The sequence below is a fragment of the Nilaparvata lugens genome, chromosome 4 (assembly GCF_014356525.2).
Source record: "Nilaparvata lugens isolate BPH chromosome 4, ASM1435652v1, whole genome shotgun sequence".
NCBI classification, from domain to species: domain Eukaryota; kingdom Metazoa; phylum Arthropoda; class Insecta; order Hemiptera; family Delphacidae; genus Nilaparvata; species Nilaparvata lugens.
In genome coordinates, this window is record NC_052507.1 from 32,804,316 (window position 1) to 32,825,185 (window position 20,870).

At 34.6% G+C, this 20,870-nt stretch overlaps 1 protein-coding gene across 1 annotated transcript in view; it reads right to left on the reverse strand.

The window, feature by feature from the left end:
• The window catches only part of LOC111050143, a 565,154-nt gene that overhangs the window by 5,589 nt on the left and 538,695 nt on the right, over positions 1 to 20,870 (reverse strand). Inside the window, exons 39-49 of the mRNA XM_039426978.1 lie at positions 18,839 to 19,011; positions 17,909 to 18,059; positions 17,516 to 17,572; positions 12,586 to 12,809; positions 11,528 to 11,641; positions 10,721 to 10,857; positions 9,684 to 9,910; positions 8,090 to 8,317; positions 6,365 to 6,589; positions 3,460 to 3,802; positions 958 to 1,181 (exon numbers count right to left, since the gene is read on the reverse strand). Coding sequence (XP_039282912.1) covers positions 958 to 1,181; positions 3,460 to 3,802; positions 6,365 to 6,589; positions 8,090 to 8,317; positions 9,684 to 9,910; positions 10,721 to 10,857; positions 11,528 to 11,641; positions 12,586 to 12,809; positions 17,516 to 17,572; positions 17,909 to 18,059; positions 18,839 to 19,011 — 2,103 coding nt within the window. The remainder of the gene's footprint in view (positions 1 to 957; positions 1,182 to 3,459; positions 3,803 to 6,364; positions 6,590 to 8,089; positions 8,318 to 9,683; positions 9,911 to 10,720; positions 10,858 to 11,527; positions 11,642 to 12,585; positions 12,810 to 17,515; positions 17,573 to 17,908; positions 18,060 to 18,838; positions 19,012 to 20,870) is intronic.

The window sequence follows — 20,870 nt, forward strand, 5'->3', positions numbered from 1 at the left end:
AGTTGCATCTTACAATAATCTATTAATGAGGTATGTAAACATTTTGGCAACTTCTTATACAGTTTCAAATCAAATGGACTAGGATTTCATCAGATAATCTTAATCTGTGATGATTAATAAATGGGTCTCATGATTAACCCTACAGAGACACACTTACTTTATGCTAACACAGTAGACACACTGGGGTGTTGAACACCCCAATTTAATTTTGCATTTTCTTTGAAAAATATGAGAAAAAACAAGTACTTAGACCATACCTCATCATTTCTTAATCACTTTTGTTCCAAGTGCATACAGAAATCAAAATTAAAACACTGCTTATCAATATTGATACTAATTTTAGAAGTAACTTATGTATGTTCCGCCTAAGTGTTGGAGCTCCTAATCCGGTTTGAACTAATGGCTTGATCATTGCCAATGACAACTTCATCAAAAACTCACATCTCTTCATTTTATTGTTTTGAATCTCAAGTTGTAGAGAATCATAACATTTATTCCAATCTGATCCATCATCCCATACCACATTCGTAGTGACAATACAAGTAAATCTTTGTAATAAAAGTGCTTGATAAAAGTCTTACGTAAAAGACACTCTGGGGTGTTAGACACCCCAAACAAAGAACAAGATGAGCTGGTGACCTTGTAGAATGCTATTACTGACTGGAAGTGGTGGAGAGTAGTTGACAATACTACAAACCGAATTTAGACTGGGCATAAATTCCCATCTGTTTGATATTGTCAACTGCAGAACAGAAAAAAAAATCCCTGGGGTGTGAAACACCCCAGTGTGTCTCTTTAGGGTTAATAAATTGGCAATACTCATGATTGTGCAAAATCTCGAAAAACTGCCAACTTTAACTGTGGAAATTTTCCTGCGCCACTATGTAGGTATAGCCTAGGTACTTCAATTTTAATTTTTCAATTAGCATGTTATAATGAGAATGTGAATTAGCTAACCTGAATGTAGACAACCAGATCGGAGAGTTCCTTGGCGATCTGACTGCTTTGCTTCTTCTGCTTGTGCGCACTGGCCTCGTCCTCATGCACTGTGCCCCAGTCAATGTCGGGCGGAGGCACGGCTGGCGAGCGACTGCTGCTCGACGCACCACGTGGCAACACCGCTTTCTGCAGCCCGCTCTCGTGGCTCGACATTGAGTCCGTGCGTGGCGGGCATACGCTCGCTACAACACAGTTAATTAAAATTCAATATTTTAGAAATAAAATTTATGATTTTATAAAGTGCATACAATAAAAAATTATTAGAACTGTCAAAGAATATGTGAATATAAATGGTATACATATTGACTTGAATTGATTTTATTGTTTCACAAAAAAAAAACAGATTTATAAAACATCAGTAAATGTATACTAATTTAAAGAAGATTATATCTATGTTTCAACTATTTCACAAAATAATTGATAATCTTAATTTATTAATTTACCGTATATAAATAAATTAATAAAAACAATATAAAACTTGTAGTATCCTTTTATTAAAACATTTTTAAAATTTTAAAAAATTTTAACGACTTTGACCAAAGTAGGTCGAAACTAGTCGTTGGAATGTTTTAAAGTTTCAACTTGAAAATGGCCAAAGTAGCCCAAATAAGTAAAGTGATTTTTTATAAATGAATGTACAAATAAATGTTTTAAAATCAATTTTTTATTAAATAGAAGACAGATCAGAATTGATCATAGTAGACTATGTACATTGTATAGTCAGTTACACACACATCGATTTTTGGAGTTCGATTAATTGCACTTAAGGCATTATCATCAGTGGTATTTATTGCTTGGACTGACCAAGTGCATTGAAACTATCAAATTAAGATTATCAATCATTATCTAAACATAATGAAATTGTCATTTCAGAAAGTCTCTTGTAAATAATTCTCTTTACACAATGAGTAGGTACGATTATTTTTGTTGAACTTGTGTTAGAACAGCAAACATTAACTGAATAATTGTTAGTTTTTGAAAATAAACAGAGAATAGATGAAAATGATGACAAATGTAAGTTACTCTTTAATGAGGTGATCTAAAAGAAATGTTGTCAGTTCCACATACGGTAATAATTTATTTGAGCCAAACAAATGAATGTTTCAATGCACTTAAGGCATCATGATCATCAGCGGTCAGTCTAACCAACAAAGACCACGATGATAGACCAACAAAGATGCTTCAAGTGGATACAAAGTTTAGTTTGGCTCAAATAAATTATGGAGAAATTCCACAACATCTCTGTTTATAGAGTGAATTTTAAGTTAAGGTATATTCAATCTAATAATTTTTAAGTTTGATGAACTATTAGGCCTATATTCGTTTATTTTTTTAAGACAAGTCTAGTTTTGGATAATCATATTCCACAAGTTTCAAAGAAAATCTTATGCAATAAATATGTTCAGGGTGAAAAATAGGCTTTGAAATTCCTCTCAGATAAACTCAGAGGTTTTCTCAGCAAAACCAGAATATACTATTGCAAAGTTCATTCAAGATTAAAAAAGGAAAGCAATTAAATTGTTAACACTAAAAATTGTTACGGTATTGTGGTTACTCAGAAATTTTTTTATCAAATTGTATTTCACCTTGATTTCTGTTTTTGTGGTATTTGAAATATTCTATTTGTCGATTGAGTGCTGTCTTTCAGTGAAATGCTGTTTTCTGATTCATTGAACTAAATCTTTTTACTTCCCGTGCTAACACACTAAATATTATTGAATAAAGCTTGATTAGAATTTCAACAACGAAATATTTTGTGCTGAGACTCCCAAATTCTTGTAGAGAGTACCGGTACCTAAAACCTGATTACTACTTTGTAAATCTACCGTAATTGTTTATAAGGGGTATTTTATATTTATTTTACAAACGTTATCGTAAATGTATAGCATTTTGTAATATTCAGCAATACCGCATACCAACTATCACATTGACCATAATTTTAGTTGATATTAAATTTTGTTTGTTTTCTCTTTTTGATTAATGTATTTATTCATTTATTATCTACTTTCTCTTTCGGTAGTGTACCGTTAATGAGAATGATATTCTCTAAGAATGTAATGTTATTTGTAGGTACAAACTTTGCCATTTTGAGTTCATACGGTAGAACACAGAATTATACTATCATAATCATAATTCGAACTGCAAATCATCTTCAGAGCGTTCAAAATTCTCTAGTTGTTACGTTGTAATCCACACAAAAATCAAATAAAACTGGATAAATTAGTAGAAAAAAATTCATAGTACCCTTTTTTAGAACTTTTTATATAAAACACAACTGGTTTCGTCTTTCAAACAATTAAGTTCTTTCCAAGAAAAGTTTATTTTTGGCTTGAAAGCCGAAACTATTTGTTGTGTTTTGTATAAAGAAAGTTTTGAAAAAAGGGTATTGTGATTTTTTTTACTAATTAATAATTCAAGTAGCCGTATTGAATACTTTGTGATAATGAACTGCCTACTCACAATCGATATTCTCATCATCATCGTCATCATCGTCATCATCATCATCACTGAACTCGTCGTTGACGGATCCGCCGCTCGTGTTGGAGATGATGGAGGAGGCGCGCCCACCCGCCCCCGCGGCAGCACCGCCTCCCTTGGCAGCCACCCCCGCCCCCCTAGCTGCCGCCCCCGCACCCCCCGCCCCCTTCACCACCGGCCACACGGCCGTCGGGATGTCGGCCATCAGCTTCTTGTTCTTGACGAGGATGCGGTAGCGCAGCTGGTAGGGCGACGGCAGTGAAGGGTCTTCGGAGAAGTCAGCCTCGAATTGGAACTTGGTGATCAGCTTGTCCCCGAACACCGACTAAACACAAACAGTATATGGAAATTACTCTCGTAGTCGAAAAACTTCCCCCTCAGGGAGAAAAAAAGCAGTATTTTTCATTATAGATGTAGGTACAAGTAACTTAACTATTTCCAAGTACACGTAAGCAAATAGAAACTGAAACTGAAAACATACTATTTGAAAAAGGGAAATTTAAAAGGTTAATCAATGTGAACTTAGTATGCAGTCGGACTTGGACCTTATAGCTCAGCAAACACTCGACCTTTAACCTTATTTATAAAAAAAATATAATTTTGTATTGAATTTAGACATTTTAATTTATTTTTGTATTCTGATTGTACTGTTATTTAGTTTGATTCCTTTTGTATGTCAATTGATGAATTGAATGAGATTATTGATTGATTGATTTACTAGATAGATAGTTCTGGAAGAGCTCAGAGTGAGTAAGCGAGCTCACCAATGAGAGTGTAGGAGCTCACAGTGAGTAAGCGAGCTCACCCATGAGAGTGTTGGAGCCCACAGTGAGTAAGCGAACTCACCCACGAGAGTGTTGGAGCTCAGAATGAGTAAGCGAGCTCACCCACGAGACTTCGGAGCTCACAGTGAGTAAGCGAGCTCACCCACGAGACTTTGGAGCTCACAGTGAGTAAGCGAACTCACCCATGAAAGTGTTGGAGCTCAGAGTGAGTAAGCGAGCTCAACCACGAGAGTGTTGGAGCTCACAGTGAGTAAGCGAGCTCACCCATGAGAGTGTTGGAGCTCACAGTGAGTAAGCGAGCTCACCCACGAGAGTGTTGGAGCCCACAGTGAGTAAGCGAGCTCACCCATGAGACTTTGGAGCTCACAGTGAGTAAGCGAACTCACCCACAAGAGTGTTGGAGCTCACAGTGAGTAAGCGAGCTCACCCATGAGAGAGTTGGAGAACACAGTGAGTAAGCGAGCTCACCCACGAGAGTGTTGGAGCTCACAGTGAGTAAGCGAGCTCACCCACGAGAGTGTTGGAGCTCAGAGTGAGTAAGCGAGCTCACTCACAAGAGTGTTGGAGCCCACAGTGAGTAAGCGAGCTCACCCACGAGACTTTGGAGCTCACAGTGAGTAAGCGAGCTCACCCATGAGAGTGTTGGAGCTCACAGTGAGTAAGCAAGCTCACCCAGGAGAGTGTTGGAACTCACAGTGAGTAAGCGAGCTCACGCACGAGAGTGTTGGAGCTCACAGTGAGTAGGCGAGCTCACCCACGAGAGTGTTGGAGCTCACAGTGAGTAAGGGAACTCACCCAAGAGAGTGTTGGAGCTCACAGTGAGTAAGCGAACTCACCCACGAGAGTGTTGGAGCTCAGAGTGCTTAAGTGAGCTCACCCACGAGAGTGTTGGAGCTCACAGTGAGTAAGCGAGCTCATCCACGAGAGTTTTGGAGCTCACGATGAGTAAGCAAACTCACCCATGAGAGTTTTGGAGCTCACAGTGAGTAAGCGAGCTCACCCATTAGAGTGTTGGATCTCACAGTGAGTAAGTGAGCTCACCCACGAGAGTGTTGGAGCTCACAGTGAGTAAGGGAACTCACCCATGAGAGTGTTGGAACTCAGAGTGAGTATGCGAGATCACCCATGAGAGTGTTTGAGCTCACAGTTAGTAAGCGAGCTGACCCATGAGAGTATTGGAGCTCACAGTGAGTAAGCGAACTTACCCACGAGAGTGTTGGAGCTCAGAGTGAGTAAGTGAGCTCACCCACGAGAGTGTTGGAGCTCACAGTGAGTAAGCGAGCTCACAGTGAGTAAACGAGCTCACAGTGAGTAAGCGAGCTCACCCATGAGAGAGTTGGAGCTCACATTGAGTAAGCGAGCTCACCCACGAGACTTTGGAGCTCACAGTGAGTAAGCGAACTTACCAACTAGAGTGTTGGAGCTCAGAGTGATCATAATCTTCAAAAGAGTTCTATAAAAGTTTGAACACTAATATTGAATAGTAGGGTAAATTTTCCTTCTTTAATTCTCTAAATACCTTACATGTATTGTATGACCTGAGCTTGAGAATGATTATAAGGCAAACTTCAATTATTATTCTCACCGTTTTAATTTGATACCAACACAATATTATTATTACGGTTTTGTATCTTAATCGAATTTAACTTATCAATCTTCATATTGTACAATATATGAATTATTCAGTTCATACTTTGTGACATTCACTAATTATTTAGCTATTGGCCATTTGTTACTTGCAAGTCTTTATAAACTAAAATCTAAGCCTGAATAAATTGTAATTCACATAAATAGAATCATCAACAATAATATTCCTCATTACTCCTGTTCAATAAACCAGTCACTGTACATTAATATAAGTTAAAATGTAGACGTTGGTAAATATTCAATGATTCTTTTTCAAAGATTACAAAATATTCTCTGTTTAAACTTGTTGAGTGTGCACTACAATCTCTGACTAAAAATGAATTATTTTGAAAACTCTACTGAAATTATTGAAACACAATAAAAGTTCAAGAGAACAAGAATTCTCTATGGAGATTATAAATAAAAATGATTGACTAACCTCAATTTGCTTGTTTCACTAAAAGTGATTGACTGACCTGGAATATGTGAGCCATCCTGGCCTGTTGATGGAGTGAACAGTGATTCTCTATGGAGAGTATGACAGGGTAGGGCGAGGTGACAAAGGCGCTTCGGTTGATTGCCTCGACGACTGAGCGGAACGGGATCTTGGTGGTGAACGTGTGCCCGTGGTAGATGAGTGGAGATCCATCGTCGCCGTCCCAGCAGTCTAGCTCCACGCATCTGCAGCCCGTCAGTAAAACCTGCAACACATCCACCAATTCAGTAAATAATTATTCCAGGAAAATAAGAATGGGTTGTCGCAGTAGCATATTGACAATGCCAAATTGATGCCAGACCACATTAAGCATTTTTCAAGTGTCAACCCAATCAGCCAGGCAGAATAAGATGGATGGGGCATATGTTGAGAATGGGAGATGGAAAAGTGGTGAAATGTATATGGGAGGAGAAGATATATAACAGGAGAAGAAAAGGTCGACCGAGAAATAGGTGGACGGATGATGTGGAACGCGATCTAAGATCGCTAGGAGTTCGTAGCTGGAGGAGGTAGGCCGAGGATCGAGACAGATGGAGAGGCTATTTGGGAGAGGCCAAGGGTTGTAAAGACCTGTAGAGCTGAGAAGTAAGTAAGTAAGTAAGCCAATCAACCAATAGAAGAGCTTCCTATCCTACCGACTCTAAAAACGCCATCTGAAAACGCTTGAAAACCGCTTACCACATGATCTGGCTCTCATTATACAACATTTTTGGGACCTTAGTAGTAGAACCTAGTAAGTGTTTATTAACTGTTTGCAATGTTTGTCTCAGGATGCCAGTGCAACATGGCAAAACAGTTGTCACTCCTAGTAAACCAGTGAGTGAACACCCTCTAGTACAAAGATTTATAAACTGTGTGTAATATAAAGACGGAAAAGGTATGAATCAACAATAACCAAGTAAAAAATTAAAATCATTTTGTCACTTGCATTGCACTTGTGGTTTTATTTCTGGAAGTTAATGAACACATAGAATAAAAATCGATATCCCATATTGAATATTTAAAAACTTAATATATTCAGTATACCGTAACCTAATCTCATTTTCAATAGGTACCTACTCCTAAAGAATTAGTAATTCAGTTGAATTGGACAGAATTTATGAATGATAGAATACTCTCCGGAATTTCTATTATGAAGCATACCATATTATATAAAGTGGAGAGTACTCATTTTCCAGGAGATTAGACAATTAAAACTAATCTAAACTAAAAATGGACATTTACAATAATTTGCTTATCAACGACAACTTATTGTCTTATTTTGCTTATTTGACAAGTTATTTTAAATTAAAATGTTGTTTCAGGCGAGTAAACACCGGATACACATGAATATTATTAATAAAACAAAATAAATCTTATAGCACCCTTTATTTTCAAAAAAACTTTAAAATATTTGAACAACTAGTTTCGGTGATATATTACACCATCTTCAGGTTATAAAATAAAATAAAATTCAATAACTGTTTACTAATTGATATAAAACGAACATATGCTTAAATTCTAATTGTTCTAGTTGTTCAACTATTTTAAAGTTTTTTTAAAAATAAAGGGTGCTATAAGATTTATTTTGTTTTATTAATTTAAAAGTAGCCCGTGTCAATAAGTGTTTTATGAATATTATTTTATATAACTCGCCTTATTAGTTTCAATATTTAGAGATTTAAATATTTAAAATAAAATAACACAATATTTGAAGACCACTCACCTGACTATAAAGATCTACAGATGATTCTCCCTTGAGCTGGTGACCAGTAAGGTATGTATTATGGGATGATGCAATGTAGTAATGTGATAAAGGGAAGTCCATTTCATTTTCATCAGGACAAATGCGTTCGTTGAGGAAGGCAAAATTCTCCTTATCCATCAGATAGCGAGCAAAGCCCTCAAACGATAAACAGTTCTGCAGCCTCAATGTTGGATCAGGCTCGTGTCTCTGAAAATCAAATAATATCATTTCCCTCCTGAATACAAATCACTTTAAAAATTTTCGTGATGTCTAATATATTGTACATTACGGTATCTACATACTTTGTTATTGAATGAAAAAGACTAAGAAATTGTCAAAAACCACAGATTTATTGATACTTATAAAGACCGGTTTCGGTTATTACAACATTGTCTCTGGTTTATCAGAAACTCTGGTTTATCAGAGATTGACAATGGTGTAATAACCGAAACCAGTCTTTCTCATTCAATATGAATAATTACCACAATATCAACTTCTCAACTACACAAAAAATACTTTTATAATAATAGGCTATCATTTGAATCCTTTATCCTTTGCAGGTTTTAATATCACAAAGTTTGGGGCTGACATTCTAAAGCATATTTTGATGAATGATGATAATATCTAATCTAATGAGATCTAATTTAGCGCATTAAATAACATTATTTTTCCTCCTGCTTAGTTTTAAATTTTGACAAATAATAAACAAGAGTTTTGTTAAAAACACTCAACTTACTTGTGCTACTAACAAATTAATAAACACAATATAAAAATCTTGAGGTACCCTTTATTTAAAAAAACTTTAAAATAGTTCAACAACTAGTTTCGACCCTAACTTAGGTCATTTTCAAGTTGAAATGTAGAAAATAAATAAACAAGTTTAACTTGTATCTCAAGTTATTAAATTAGGAAATTAGGAGGTAGTTTAAACTTGTTTATTTATTTTCTACATTTCAACTTGAAAATGACCCAAGTTAGGGTCGAAACTAGTTGTTGAACTATTTTAAAGTTTTTAAAAAATAAAGGGTACTTCAAGATTTTTATATTGTATTTATTAAGAGTTTTGTTGTACCGGTATTCCTGATTAAGCTTATTATTCAATGTAGGCCTATACACTTTACAGATACCACTAATATTTTAATCAACTCAACTATAGCCTACTGCTGAATATATGTTTAATAAAAGTTTAAGACTTTATGTCAACTGGTACCTATTCAATATTTCAAAGAATTGAGCGTCATCTTTGTAACACTACAGTTATTATCAACATTAATTATTGCTTGAAAAGAGTGATCCAATTACAGATATAAATACTTCGTCTGCTCCTACTTCCTACCATACAAAATATAGGTACCATACTTTATTTTTTTAAATATTGATAGTTGTGAGGTAGGATAATGTTATAAATAATGGATATTATAGATAATATACGTAGGATATTATAGATAATATATCCAGAGTAAAATATAATCACATGATACTGATGATTGTATGGTATGAAGCATAAAATATATCAACTGAGTACAGAGTTATTTATTGCAAGAATAATAAAATTGGAGGGGAATGAGCATACCTTGATCAAGTCCCTGACTTCATCTTCGGTGAAAGTCTCCATTTGTTTCGTTTCAAGAAACTTGGCGAAATTCGATAATGTAATCACTTGGGATTTAGACGTGTCGACACCTGCACAATTACTTATAATACTTGATGCTGTGATTGCATCGAATATTTTCTTCTTTTGTTGTACAGGTGTATTTCTACACTCATTCAGATCAGCGGAACTGTTCCTCGTCAAAGGACCTGCAACAGATCAAAAATAAAATAGGATAAGTTATTTGTATAGAAGATCTACTATAATAGCTCAACTATGTACTTCATATTTAGATTTGATTATTTGATTTAGGATTCTGTAAAATAGAATGTTTCAAAATAATTACATTTCTGAATTGAGAGCTGTTATTTTTTATTATTATTGAATACTGTAATTGATTCATTGTCAGCCTCTCATAATCTCATTAATGGTGGTAAATTGGTTTTGTTGCCAACCAAGTATTTTAAATAATTGACAATTTCATTGATGGTGACAATTGAATAAAAAAAAATTAGAAGAATTTTCAATCAATCGATAGCATGAAATAAAATGTATATATTATTTATTCATAAATCAATAACAATATTAATAATTTATAGTGACAGAATTTTCTACGTTGATAGTGAATACTATTTTATTAGGTACTTGTTCATATCATTCAAGTAGCACAGCAATGTTGTAGGCTACTCACAAATAAGGTGATTATGATAGAAGTACCTCTCACAATAAACACGTTAAATATGCAGAAATTGAATAAATGTACAATCCATGAGGACTGCATCATTCTTAAAATGCTTTCGGATGCCCTTAGATATCAAATATCCAAAAGAGCAGCAATACCATGTTGAAACAGTTGAAAAAACCAAGAATAATAAAAACGCTAAATAAAAATAACAAACATATATCTCAAGAAAAGAGCTACTTGGAAATTCATTTATGACATGTTAAGACAACCAATAATTAAAAAACAAAAATATACTCGAAGCTCAAGAGCTAATTAAAAATTAATTTGAACTCACCAATTTTTGATTGTGGCTTGGCAGGATGCTCGGGAGAACTTTTGGTGCTATTATCATTCAAGGAACTATCAGAAAGGCTGCGGCATGTCAATGCCAGTTGATCAAACAGATCTCTTAAGTCTTTACGGGAACGTAAACTGAAAAATTATTACCACCAATTAAGTTTCGGATGTATGGAAATTTGTTCAAAAACAGACAAACAAACAAACAAACAATTGTTCAAAACAAAGAAAATTGCGCACATTGCGCAAACAACAGTTCAAAAACAAACAAACAATTGTTTCAAAAAGATACATATGTATAACACAGTTGACAAATTCAAACCATATAGCCTAAAACATAATTCTGAGATGTTTGAAAATAATCAGACTTTTACAACTTGAAGTTCTTCAGCTTCAACTTTTATGATGGGTGTAATTTCTACAATTCTGACCACAGTGCAATTTGATATACTGTACTCGTAAACGAACAATCTCTCTTGTACAATCTATCTATTAATAATAAATAGATAACTAATTATTAGTTATATTCAATCTTGCGGACCAATTTTTTGGCAATTGTAATTTTTCCTTCTTACAGAATGTCAATGTCTTTAAATCAATGGTACAAGCATTAAACTTATATAATTGATGAAGATCTGATTCCTTTTTGATTGAAATCAACAGCAATTGAATTAGTTGCAGTTTCAATAGTAGCGAGACATTTTTAATTTTCAATCTATTATTAGTGTTGTGTCAGAAATGAGTTTTCAATTCAGGCCTACGTAAAAAATATAAATTGTAAGTATGAATAGTTTGATGTTTTTACCTGAAAGATCGAAAAAGTGCAACAAAATCGACGAAATCCAACTGTGTTTCGTGTGTTATTGAGCCATGTCGAAAATTTCTCATTTGCCAGATAACATCGCTTTTGATTTTGTCTCTGTAACAATGAATAAGCATAATTCCAAGATTACAAATTTTAGAATTTTTGTAAAACTCTGAGCCTTCTCAAACTCAATTTGAATAGTTATGAAACTCAGCTTAGGTGACTGTGTTTACTGTCAAGAAATTGGCGAAATTTGTGAATTTCATAGTCATAGTTTTATATTTATCAATTTCCATAGAAAATTGATTTCCCATGAACCTCATCACTCATTAACAGTTTTCTATCATGAATTGATACCTAGTATCTATATTCATTTGTGAAGTAGATTCAATTTGAATGTGATGAGGAATAGCCTTCTGTTTTCAACTGAATACTATCAATGAATGTGTTGTAATGACAAATAATTATAATTATGAAAATTTACAATTAACTTGAATAAACAGAAGGCAATAAACATAATAATCACAAGATCTGAAAGTTGGTATTTACTGTTCCAAAAATAGACAACTTTGATCATTCATAACAAAATATTCGAAAATATATGATAGTACTGTCAAACTATTCTAATAGAAACACAAAATCCAGTTTAATTTCAATTTTTAATTTTCGTTTGAAGCCTTTTTCCTCCATTCTTTCTATTCAGCACACTCCATCATGAATCTCGCTCTTATATTATTAGAAAGTATATTTCTATAGTTTAGTTTGAATTAGTAGAAAGTATAGTTTATATTTTAAATTAGAAAGTTGTATTTTGATTGTATTGGTTTTGTTTTGTTTATTTTGTGTTGGATGGAATTAGATTATTGAATTTAATTATTGAAAATTGAGAAAAGACTTCTTTTTTTTGAAAAAAGACTTCTCTGGTTGGTTCTCGATAAATTAATTAGGATTAAAATTTAAATTTGCTTTTGTGCAACCGGCACTCTGTATATGAATAAATGCATTATCAAGTGAAATAATAATCATTATGAATTGGTTGAATAAGAGTTGTTGCATACTTTGGCTGATAGGTGGGACTGGCAGTGCCCGCCTCGAGGTGATCGGTGGATCCGTGTGGACTGGCTGCGTTGCCATGCTGTTGACGCATCATCTCCATTTCGCTGGATATCGAGCGTGAACGGCTGGGTGGCGCGGGACTCGAACCGGGCCGCCTGCCCAGGTAGGTGCTCGAACCCGAGCCAACCATCTCCGCGTGCTCTGACAGCTTTGTGCTCGACTCTGGCTGCAATACAAACATCAACATCAGCTCTATTCCACAACATACGATGTAAAATAGAATTGAAAACAAAAGGATGATTAATAAGAATACAACTTGAATTAATATTTTTCAATGCATTATGGAATAAACAATCTACATGGACAATCTGGCCTCTGCGTAGTCTCGAGTTGCGAAATAGAAGTATAGTGGATGATCATGAAGAGAGAGAGGGAAATGAGAGCCAAAAGAATAGGAGAAATGTATTGTCAAGTAGTGATGTTAAAAAGTGTCCATGTAAAATAACAGATCAATCAAAGACTTTTCCTTCGACACAATTTACAGTGTCAAGGAAAAACAATAATACGTTTGAAATATTCATAGAAAAAAGATTGAGTTCATCGTTGACCAGATATTTATACTATACTTATTTATTTATTTATTCATCCATATCCATATATGGAGGCAACAGGTAGAAACCCATTCTGCCTCTTTCCCACAATACAATAATTTTCAAAATAATAGTCTACAATTTTAAATAAAAAAATGATGAAAAATATGAAGAAAAAATATTAAAATGTTATATAATAAAATATTGAAAATAGAGTTACTGAATTCAATATGAAAAATGCACAACAATACCCCAGTAAAGTATAATAATCACTGGTATATTGAAGACAAAAGAAAGGAATGAATGTCTGTATAATAAACATAATATATAATAAACATAATATCACATAAAATAATATGAGGACAATAATAAAGATGTAAGCACAAATAACGAAATGATGGACCACATACAACTTGACTAAATCATATGAAATCCTTTAGAATTTGGAATGGGAGAACCAGAAGATGTCCAAGTGCTCCGAACAAGTATTGAAAATTCTTTGAGCTGTACTTAAAGGAAAGTTGTAGTGGCTTACCGTTCTGGAGCAAGAAACATGAACTAAGAATCGAGAACGTCGAGCAATGATATTTATATTTATGCTTATTTTAGAAAGCAGGTAGGAAGAATCACTACTATTATTCAATAAATTGTAAAAAACAACTCTATTCACTTCATTAAATGTGTAATGTGAGAAGCCGAAGTACTACATAATTTATACTGATAGTGAATATGGAGATAATGTACTCTATGCTGTCTTCCTTTATTGTGAATAAACTAATTATTGTATCTAATATATTACTTTTTGATTTTTTTTTCAAAATTCTATTGAATGTTTCATAATGTTTCAAGGTAGTTTATAGTAAAATTTGTGCTAGATGATTAAAAATACAGTATATGGTTGGATGGTTCGTTAGCTACATAATAGTGATAAGGGCGAAGGCTCTTCCTCTGTGAACCAGAGGGGGGGAGGGCTATTGTGTGATAGCAATAGTCGAATCACACAACGTTATCAATGCAAAGCAAGGGCCGATTACTATCAAGTTTTCAATTTCTTATTGCAAGAACATTGCAACATTCCATTATAATCGTTTACCAAGTTTTGAGCCACAAAATAGAAATCATAAAATCAAGAATGAGCATCAGACAAGAAAGTAAGAGAGAATGTATCAAAGTACATTGAAAATGTTATTTTTGTGGTCGTCAGCGACATAAAACACGTCAGCAGTGCCCTGCACTAAATGACTCATGCGAAAAATGCCAGAAAATAGGTCATTGGAAAAATGTCTGCAAATCTACTAAAACTTCTTCATCTTCGGCGCTTATTGCAGCCTCTACTGTTCTTGAAAATGCTACAGTACAAGCTCAGGTAAACAACATTCCTACTTCTGCTTTGATAGATACAGGAAGCTCTGAGACATTTATTTCACACTGTTTTGCTAAAAAATGTGGACTTGAAATGTACCCTACAACTGGTGCAGTGTCCATGGCTTCAACATCACTAAGAAAGAACATTTCCTTTTATTGTGTAGCTCATTTAGAATTTTCAGGTCAACATTACCCCAAAACAAAATTCAGTGTATTGCCTGATTTGTGTGCTAATGTTATTGTAGGACATGACTTACTTAATCAACACTCTGAACTTAGAGTTTCATTTGGAGGAACTAAACCCCCATTGACTATCAATTATCTGGCTCCAGCAAAGATAGAACCTCCACCACTTTTTGAGTTTTTAACTAAAGACATTAAACCTATAATTACTAAATCCCGAAAGCATTCTCTTGAAGACACTAGTTTCATGGAGAAAGAAATTGAGAAACTGCTAGCTGATGGAATTATTGAAGAAAGCAGGTCTCCCTGGAGAGCTCAAGCATTTGTAGTGAAGAACGAAAATCACAAAAAGCGAATGGTAATAGACTATTCTCAAACTATTAACCGATACACACATCTTGACGCATATCCCCTCCCTAGTCTTGAAGATATTGTTTCTAAGGTCTCAAAAAACTCTGTATTCACCACTATTGACTTGAAAAGCGCTTACCACCAGGTACCCCTACGAGAAAAAGATCGACCTTTCACTGCATTTGAGGCATGTGGCCGTTTGTATCAATTTCGAAGGCTTGCTTTTGGTCTGACAGATGGTGTACCCACTTTTCAGCGAGTCATTGATAATGTTATTAATAATGAAAAACTTGAAAAAACGTATGCATACCTGGATGATGTGACAATATGTGGTAAGAATCAGAAGGAACATGATTTGAATCTCAAAAAATTCTTAGATGCAGTACAAAAATATAATTTTACAATCAATACAGAAAAAAGCAAATATTCACTTACTTCAATAAGCTTGCTTGGCTATAAAATTGAAAATGGGACAATTTCTCCTGACCCTGAACGTCTGAAACCATTGCTCAATCTTCCACCCCCAGATAATAGAAAGGCTCTTGAGCGAACAATTGGAATGTTTGCACACTATTCCAAATGGATATCCAATTATTCAGATAAAGCTAAACGGCTTCTTACAGCAAAGACCTTTCCTTTGACTTCTGAAGCTATAGCTGACTTCAATCAACTCAAAACTGAGATTTCTAAGGCAGTAGTTAGTACAATTGACGACTTTGAACCTTTTGTGGTTGAAACAGATGCATCTGATTTTTCAATTTCAGCTGTCCTATCACAGTGTGGACGTCCAGTAGCATTCTTTTCTCAGAAGCTGAATGATAGTGAGCGTAAACATTCATCCATTGAAAAAGAGGCTTTTGCTATTGTGTGTGCTCTTAAAAAGTGGAGACATTTCTTACTTGGAAGATTCTTCAAAATTATCACTGACCAGCGCTCTGTATCATTCATGTTTGATATGACTCATCAAAATAAAATAAAAAATGAAAAAATACAACGATGGCGATTGGAGATGTCATGCTACAATTACGAAATAATTTACAGACCAGGAAAGGACAACCAAGTAGCAGATGCACTTTCCAGAGTGTGTAATGCAACTCAAACCGATAAATTACACTCCCTACACTGTGACTTGTGTCACCCTGGAGTGACCAGAATGATTCATTGGGTAAGAACTCATAATTTACCCTATTCAGTTGAGGATGTCAGAAAAATGACTTCTTCATGTCAAACATGTAATGCCATAAAACCTCAATTTTTCAAGAAATTGAAATCTACTCTCATAAAGGCGACACATCCATTGAAAGATTAAGCGTGGACTTCAAGGGTCCTCTTCCATCAAAAACTAAAAACAAATATTTGTTGACAATAATTGATGAGTACTCTAGGTTTCCGTTTGCACACCCTTGTCCGAATATGAATTCATCAACTGTAATTCAGTGCCTTGTGAACTTGTTTACCACATTTGGTTTACCTTCTTATGTACATACTGACAATGGAACCTCTTTCAAATCCAGAGAGCTGCAGGAATTCCTTCATAATCGAGGAGTAGCCACTTCCATGTCATCACCTTATAACGCACCAGAAATGGCCAAATCGAACGAGAAAATGGTACAATTTGGCGCACAGTGTCTCTTACATTGAAGCATAGAAATTTGGATGTATCTGATTGGGAATCTGTGCTCCCAGATTCTCTACATTCTATTCGATCCCTATTGTGCACGGCTACTAATGAGACGCCACATGATAGGATGTTCAGACACTATGGACAATCATCTAATGGTATAGCACTTCCAACCTGACTTGCCCCTTCAAACAAAGTCCTAATGAAAGTACCTATACGAAGAAGTAAATTCGATCCATTGGTCGAGGAGGTGGATATTCTTCAAATCAACCCACAATATGCCAAGGTACGGCTTAGTGATGGAAGAGAGACAACTGTATCATTGAAAAGCCTTGCCCCTCGAGGAGAAGAGAGCATTCAAGAAGATAACGATAAAAATCAAGATGATACAAATGCAGGATCAAGCCTTAGTGATCACGCAGAGCCTGAGAACAATCAAGAAAATTATCATGAAAATCAAGATGAAACAAATACAGGATTCCCCCTCAATGATGAAGAAGAGCCTCCTGATGGCACCCTGCGAAGATCTTATAGAGAGCGCAAAATGCCTTCTTATTTGAAAGACTATTCATTGAATTCCTAAAGACGGGAAGAATGTGATGATATTGAATCATCATATGACTAGTGTTTTCTTCTTATGTTTCTGTTATCAGATGTTGAACTATTATTCTAATTTTGAATCTGTTATAAATTCATTACTGATCAATAAAGCCTAGAATCCAGAGGTTTTTCATTACAGTTATGTTGACAAGCATATTATATAAAAGAGGCTTATATAATCCCATTACATAGTAATTCGAATAGAATGCCCTTTTTACTCACTCTGATAGTTTGGATGTTGCCGATGGATCTCTTTTTCCTAAATTTGCGAAATTCAATCTCAAAGAAATAGAAAACAAGAATTTATTGTTAAGAGTACCGTACAAACGCTTGATTCTAATAAAGGATGAATGAATAATTGGATAATAATACTAATAAAAAAGAATAAGACTAACACGATGAAAGACAGAATTATGAATTTTGTGGAAGGTCTACTTTCGGAAAATCATACCCATTCCGACTTTACTTTTATGTGGAAAAATGTTCTGATTTTGAATTTGATGACCAAGTGGATCCTAGAAGTGTCTATAGGAAAGGGAGTGGGGATGAGAATGAGAGATGAATGCATAGGCCAATAATAATCAATCGAGCTTTGGGCGGAAACGTTTAACTTACCCGTATAGCATCAGCAGTCATTGGTCCACAAAACCCCTCTTCAAAGAAAAGTTGTAAATATTGTTCTTTGAGCCACAGCATTCTCCTATCAACCATCTGCAACTGCCTCTTCAACCCACGGACAACACAGCTAAGGCCACTGTACCACATCCTGAAAACAATTAAAATTCAAGTATGAATCATCAAATAATATAAATATATTTTGAGAATGAAAATACTTTTCATTTTCATAGTTCTTGATATCAGATTGGAAATGAATGGGGATGGGAATCTAATCAGCAAGAAGTGAAAATTGCTATTAAATTAAGCAATAATATTTTTCTATCAAATCTGAATTAAATAACAGATTTTAATCTATCGATGTTTTATCATTTATCCTATAATGACCGTTATTCTAGTCAAGAGATAAATTATGCTTGGAATCAATTAAATAGTAAATGCCACAAGTATTGGGAAAAAATAGATGAAAAAAGAAGAGATAAATAAATTATGTTTGGAATCAATTGAATAGGAATTGCCACACAAGTATTAAAAAAGAATAGATAAAAAAAGAGATAAATTATGTTTGGAATCGATTGAATAGGAAATGCCACAAGTATTGAAAAAATAATTCTTATAATCTAAGTAATTTGTTAGTAAAAATCATAGCTCTTGATTTTCTAGGGGAAGTATAAATGTATTTAAGAAATATTCTCATCAGTACCGTAACTTATACTTTGGGGGGAATTTACAGTTAGTGAATGTTATTGAATTTGGGGCTCAAAAATACAGAGAATAGGTGCTTGAAAAAAAATCAATTTTTCAATTCTAGGTAGTGTGAGATTATTATCAACTGTACTTCAGATATTGTATGATATGAAATATCAAACTTATATTTTTTAATACATATTTGCATAAAATATATTTGAATTTTAAAGGTATAATGCTGACCTGCATAAAGTTGGAGGACATAGAAGAAATAGAACTCTGTTATCACTGAGGTTGACGCCATACACGAGTGCTAAGCAGCAGTCGGCAGTTGGATGTTTGTCTAGGGCGAATCGGCGCAACGTGTTCGCCAGGTCGGGGTCTTTCTCCCGGTCTCTGCCTCCCAGTGTTATCTCCTGCAACAACAAAAAATGTATATTCAACCTTTAGATATAACACTAAGGTGTACCACACCCCAACAACTCTCATTGAAAATCTCCCTTGTGCTACTGCAAAGTAGAAAACTTTATTCTCTGGAATGGGGTACACCCCAGTGATGTGTGGCGTGCGTGGCGAGCATGACAGTGCTCTCCAGTAGCGCTGCCACCACCGGGTTTTAGGGTCCTGGGCCCTGCTACTTTTATAGGATAATATTATTAAATAAATACGCAAATTCACCAAAACAATCTCACTATTAAAAAAATCCCATAACAAACATCTATACTCTCTCTCTCTCTCTCTAAACATAATCACTCCTCAATCACATTACTAAAAACTACACCTCTCTATCTCGCGCACAACCTTCCTCCAGCGCGTCTCGGAACGTTCTCCCTCTAGTTTCGCCTCTAGACGGTCATCACTCTCTCAGCTCACCGGTTCAAAAGTCCAATGTGGTGGCCTGAGTTATGACTCCGCTATTCTAATAATCAATATCCTATGGGAGCGGGGTGTTTGAATTGTTACAGCTGTATTAACGTATGCAAGTTTTCAAGTTCAGTGTACTTTTTTCAATATTGTTGTATTGTTTTTAGAAAGCTTTTTTCCAAGTTGTTTCTGTAGGTTTTTTGTCAATTACCCATTTTTTATTCTTCTAAAAGACAAAATTACTCACAGTTTAAAATATAAAATCCAGATTCTACTTCAACTTAATTCCTTCAAGAAAAACTTATGAAAAATGTATAAATCTTGTTTCTAGAGGAATGGAATGTATTGATATGGAAAATTATTCTCGTTTGATTCTTTTATGTATTTCATCAGTCCTTGTATGAATAATGCATTGAGTGTTCAAAATATACTCGTAATTAATCGGAAAATAGCCATTTTTTATCGGGTACCTATTATAAGAAAACCTATAATACCTCATTCTCCGTACATTTGAGTAGATAAAAGTTTGAAGACAAGAGAAAACATAATCTCAAACAAGAATGTTATAACTAGAAGTGATACCTGATCAGAGCCGGATCCAGGGGGGGCAGCGGGGGCATGTGCCCCGGGCGCCGAGTTAGAGGGGGCGTCAAATTATAGTCACCATTTTCTTCTAAAAAATATAGGTAACTGCTTTAGGCGTTTAAATCTGACGTAATTGTTAATTTGAAGTTTCAATAGCGTGATATAGTCTCCGTGCACATTCTAAATTTATTTCACTCAAATGTTTTGGTAAAACCAACAGAACAAAATAACAAGTATTTTTATAGCCGTATTCCGCTGTATGAGCATGGCTAAGCAAAGAAAGCCCGAAAAATTAGAATTATTTAAGAACTTAATTAAATAATGATATTTTTGATCTATTTTTTTCCTTGTACTACAATATTTGCTGCTCTATTAACTAACTTATCATTTCACTGCATAACGCTTTTGTTTCACTTAGTCTGTGACCATATCTAAATTTGGAAGAGGAATAGCAAAAGGATACCTTATTTTATCTCTCCCCATCATCTTGATGATGTACTTATTGTATGAATCAATAAAGAATAATATCTTAAGATTTACTTCTCATTCGATAGTTAATCTTAAATTTTGATTAATTTCATAGCTTCCATTGAAAATTGAAGAATATTAAATGCTATTGCATTGCCTGGATCATGCTTCACATGAAGGTGCTTTAGGAAGAAGATCCCAAAAATAATAATGTACTTTGAAGAATATTATTGGAATTCAAATGGATAATTATAATACAAATATGGTGGGGTGCCTACCATACCCTAGTGTTATATTTGTCTATCATTCTATAGGTTGTGAGTTATATTTAAAGGTTTCACTTCGGATACACATATTC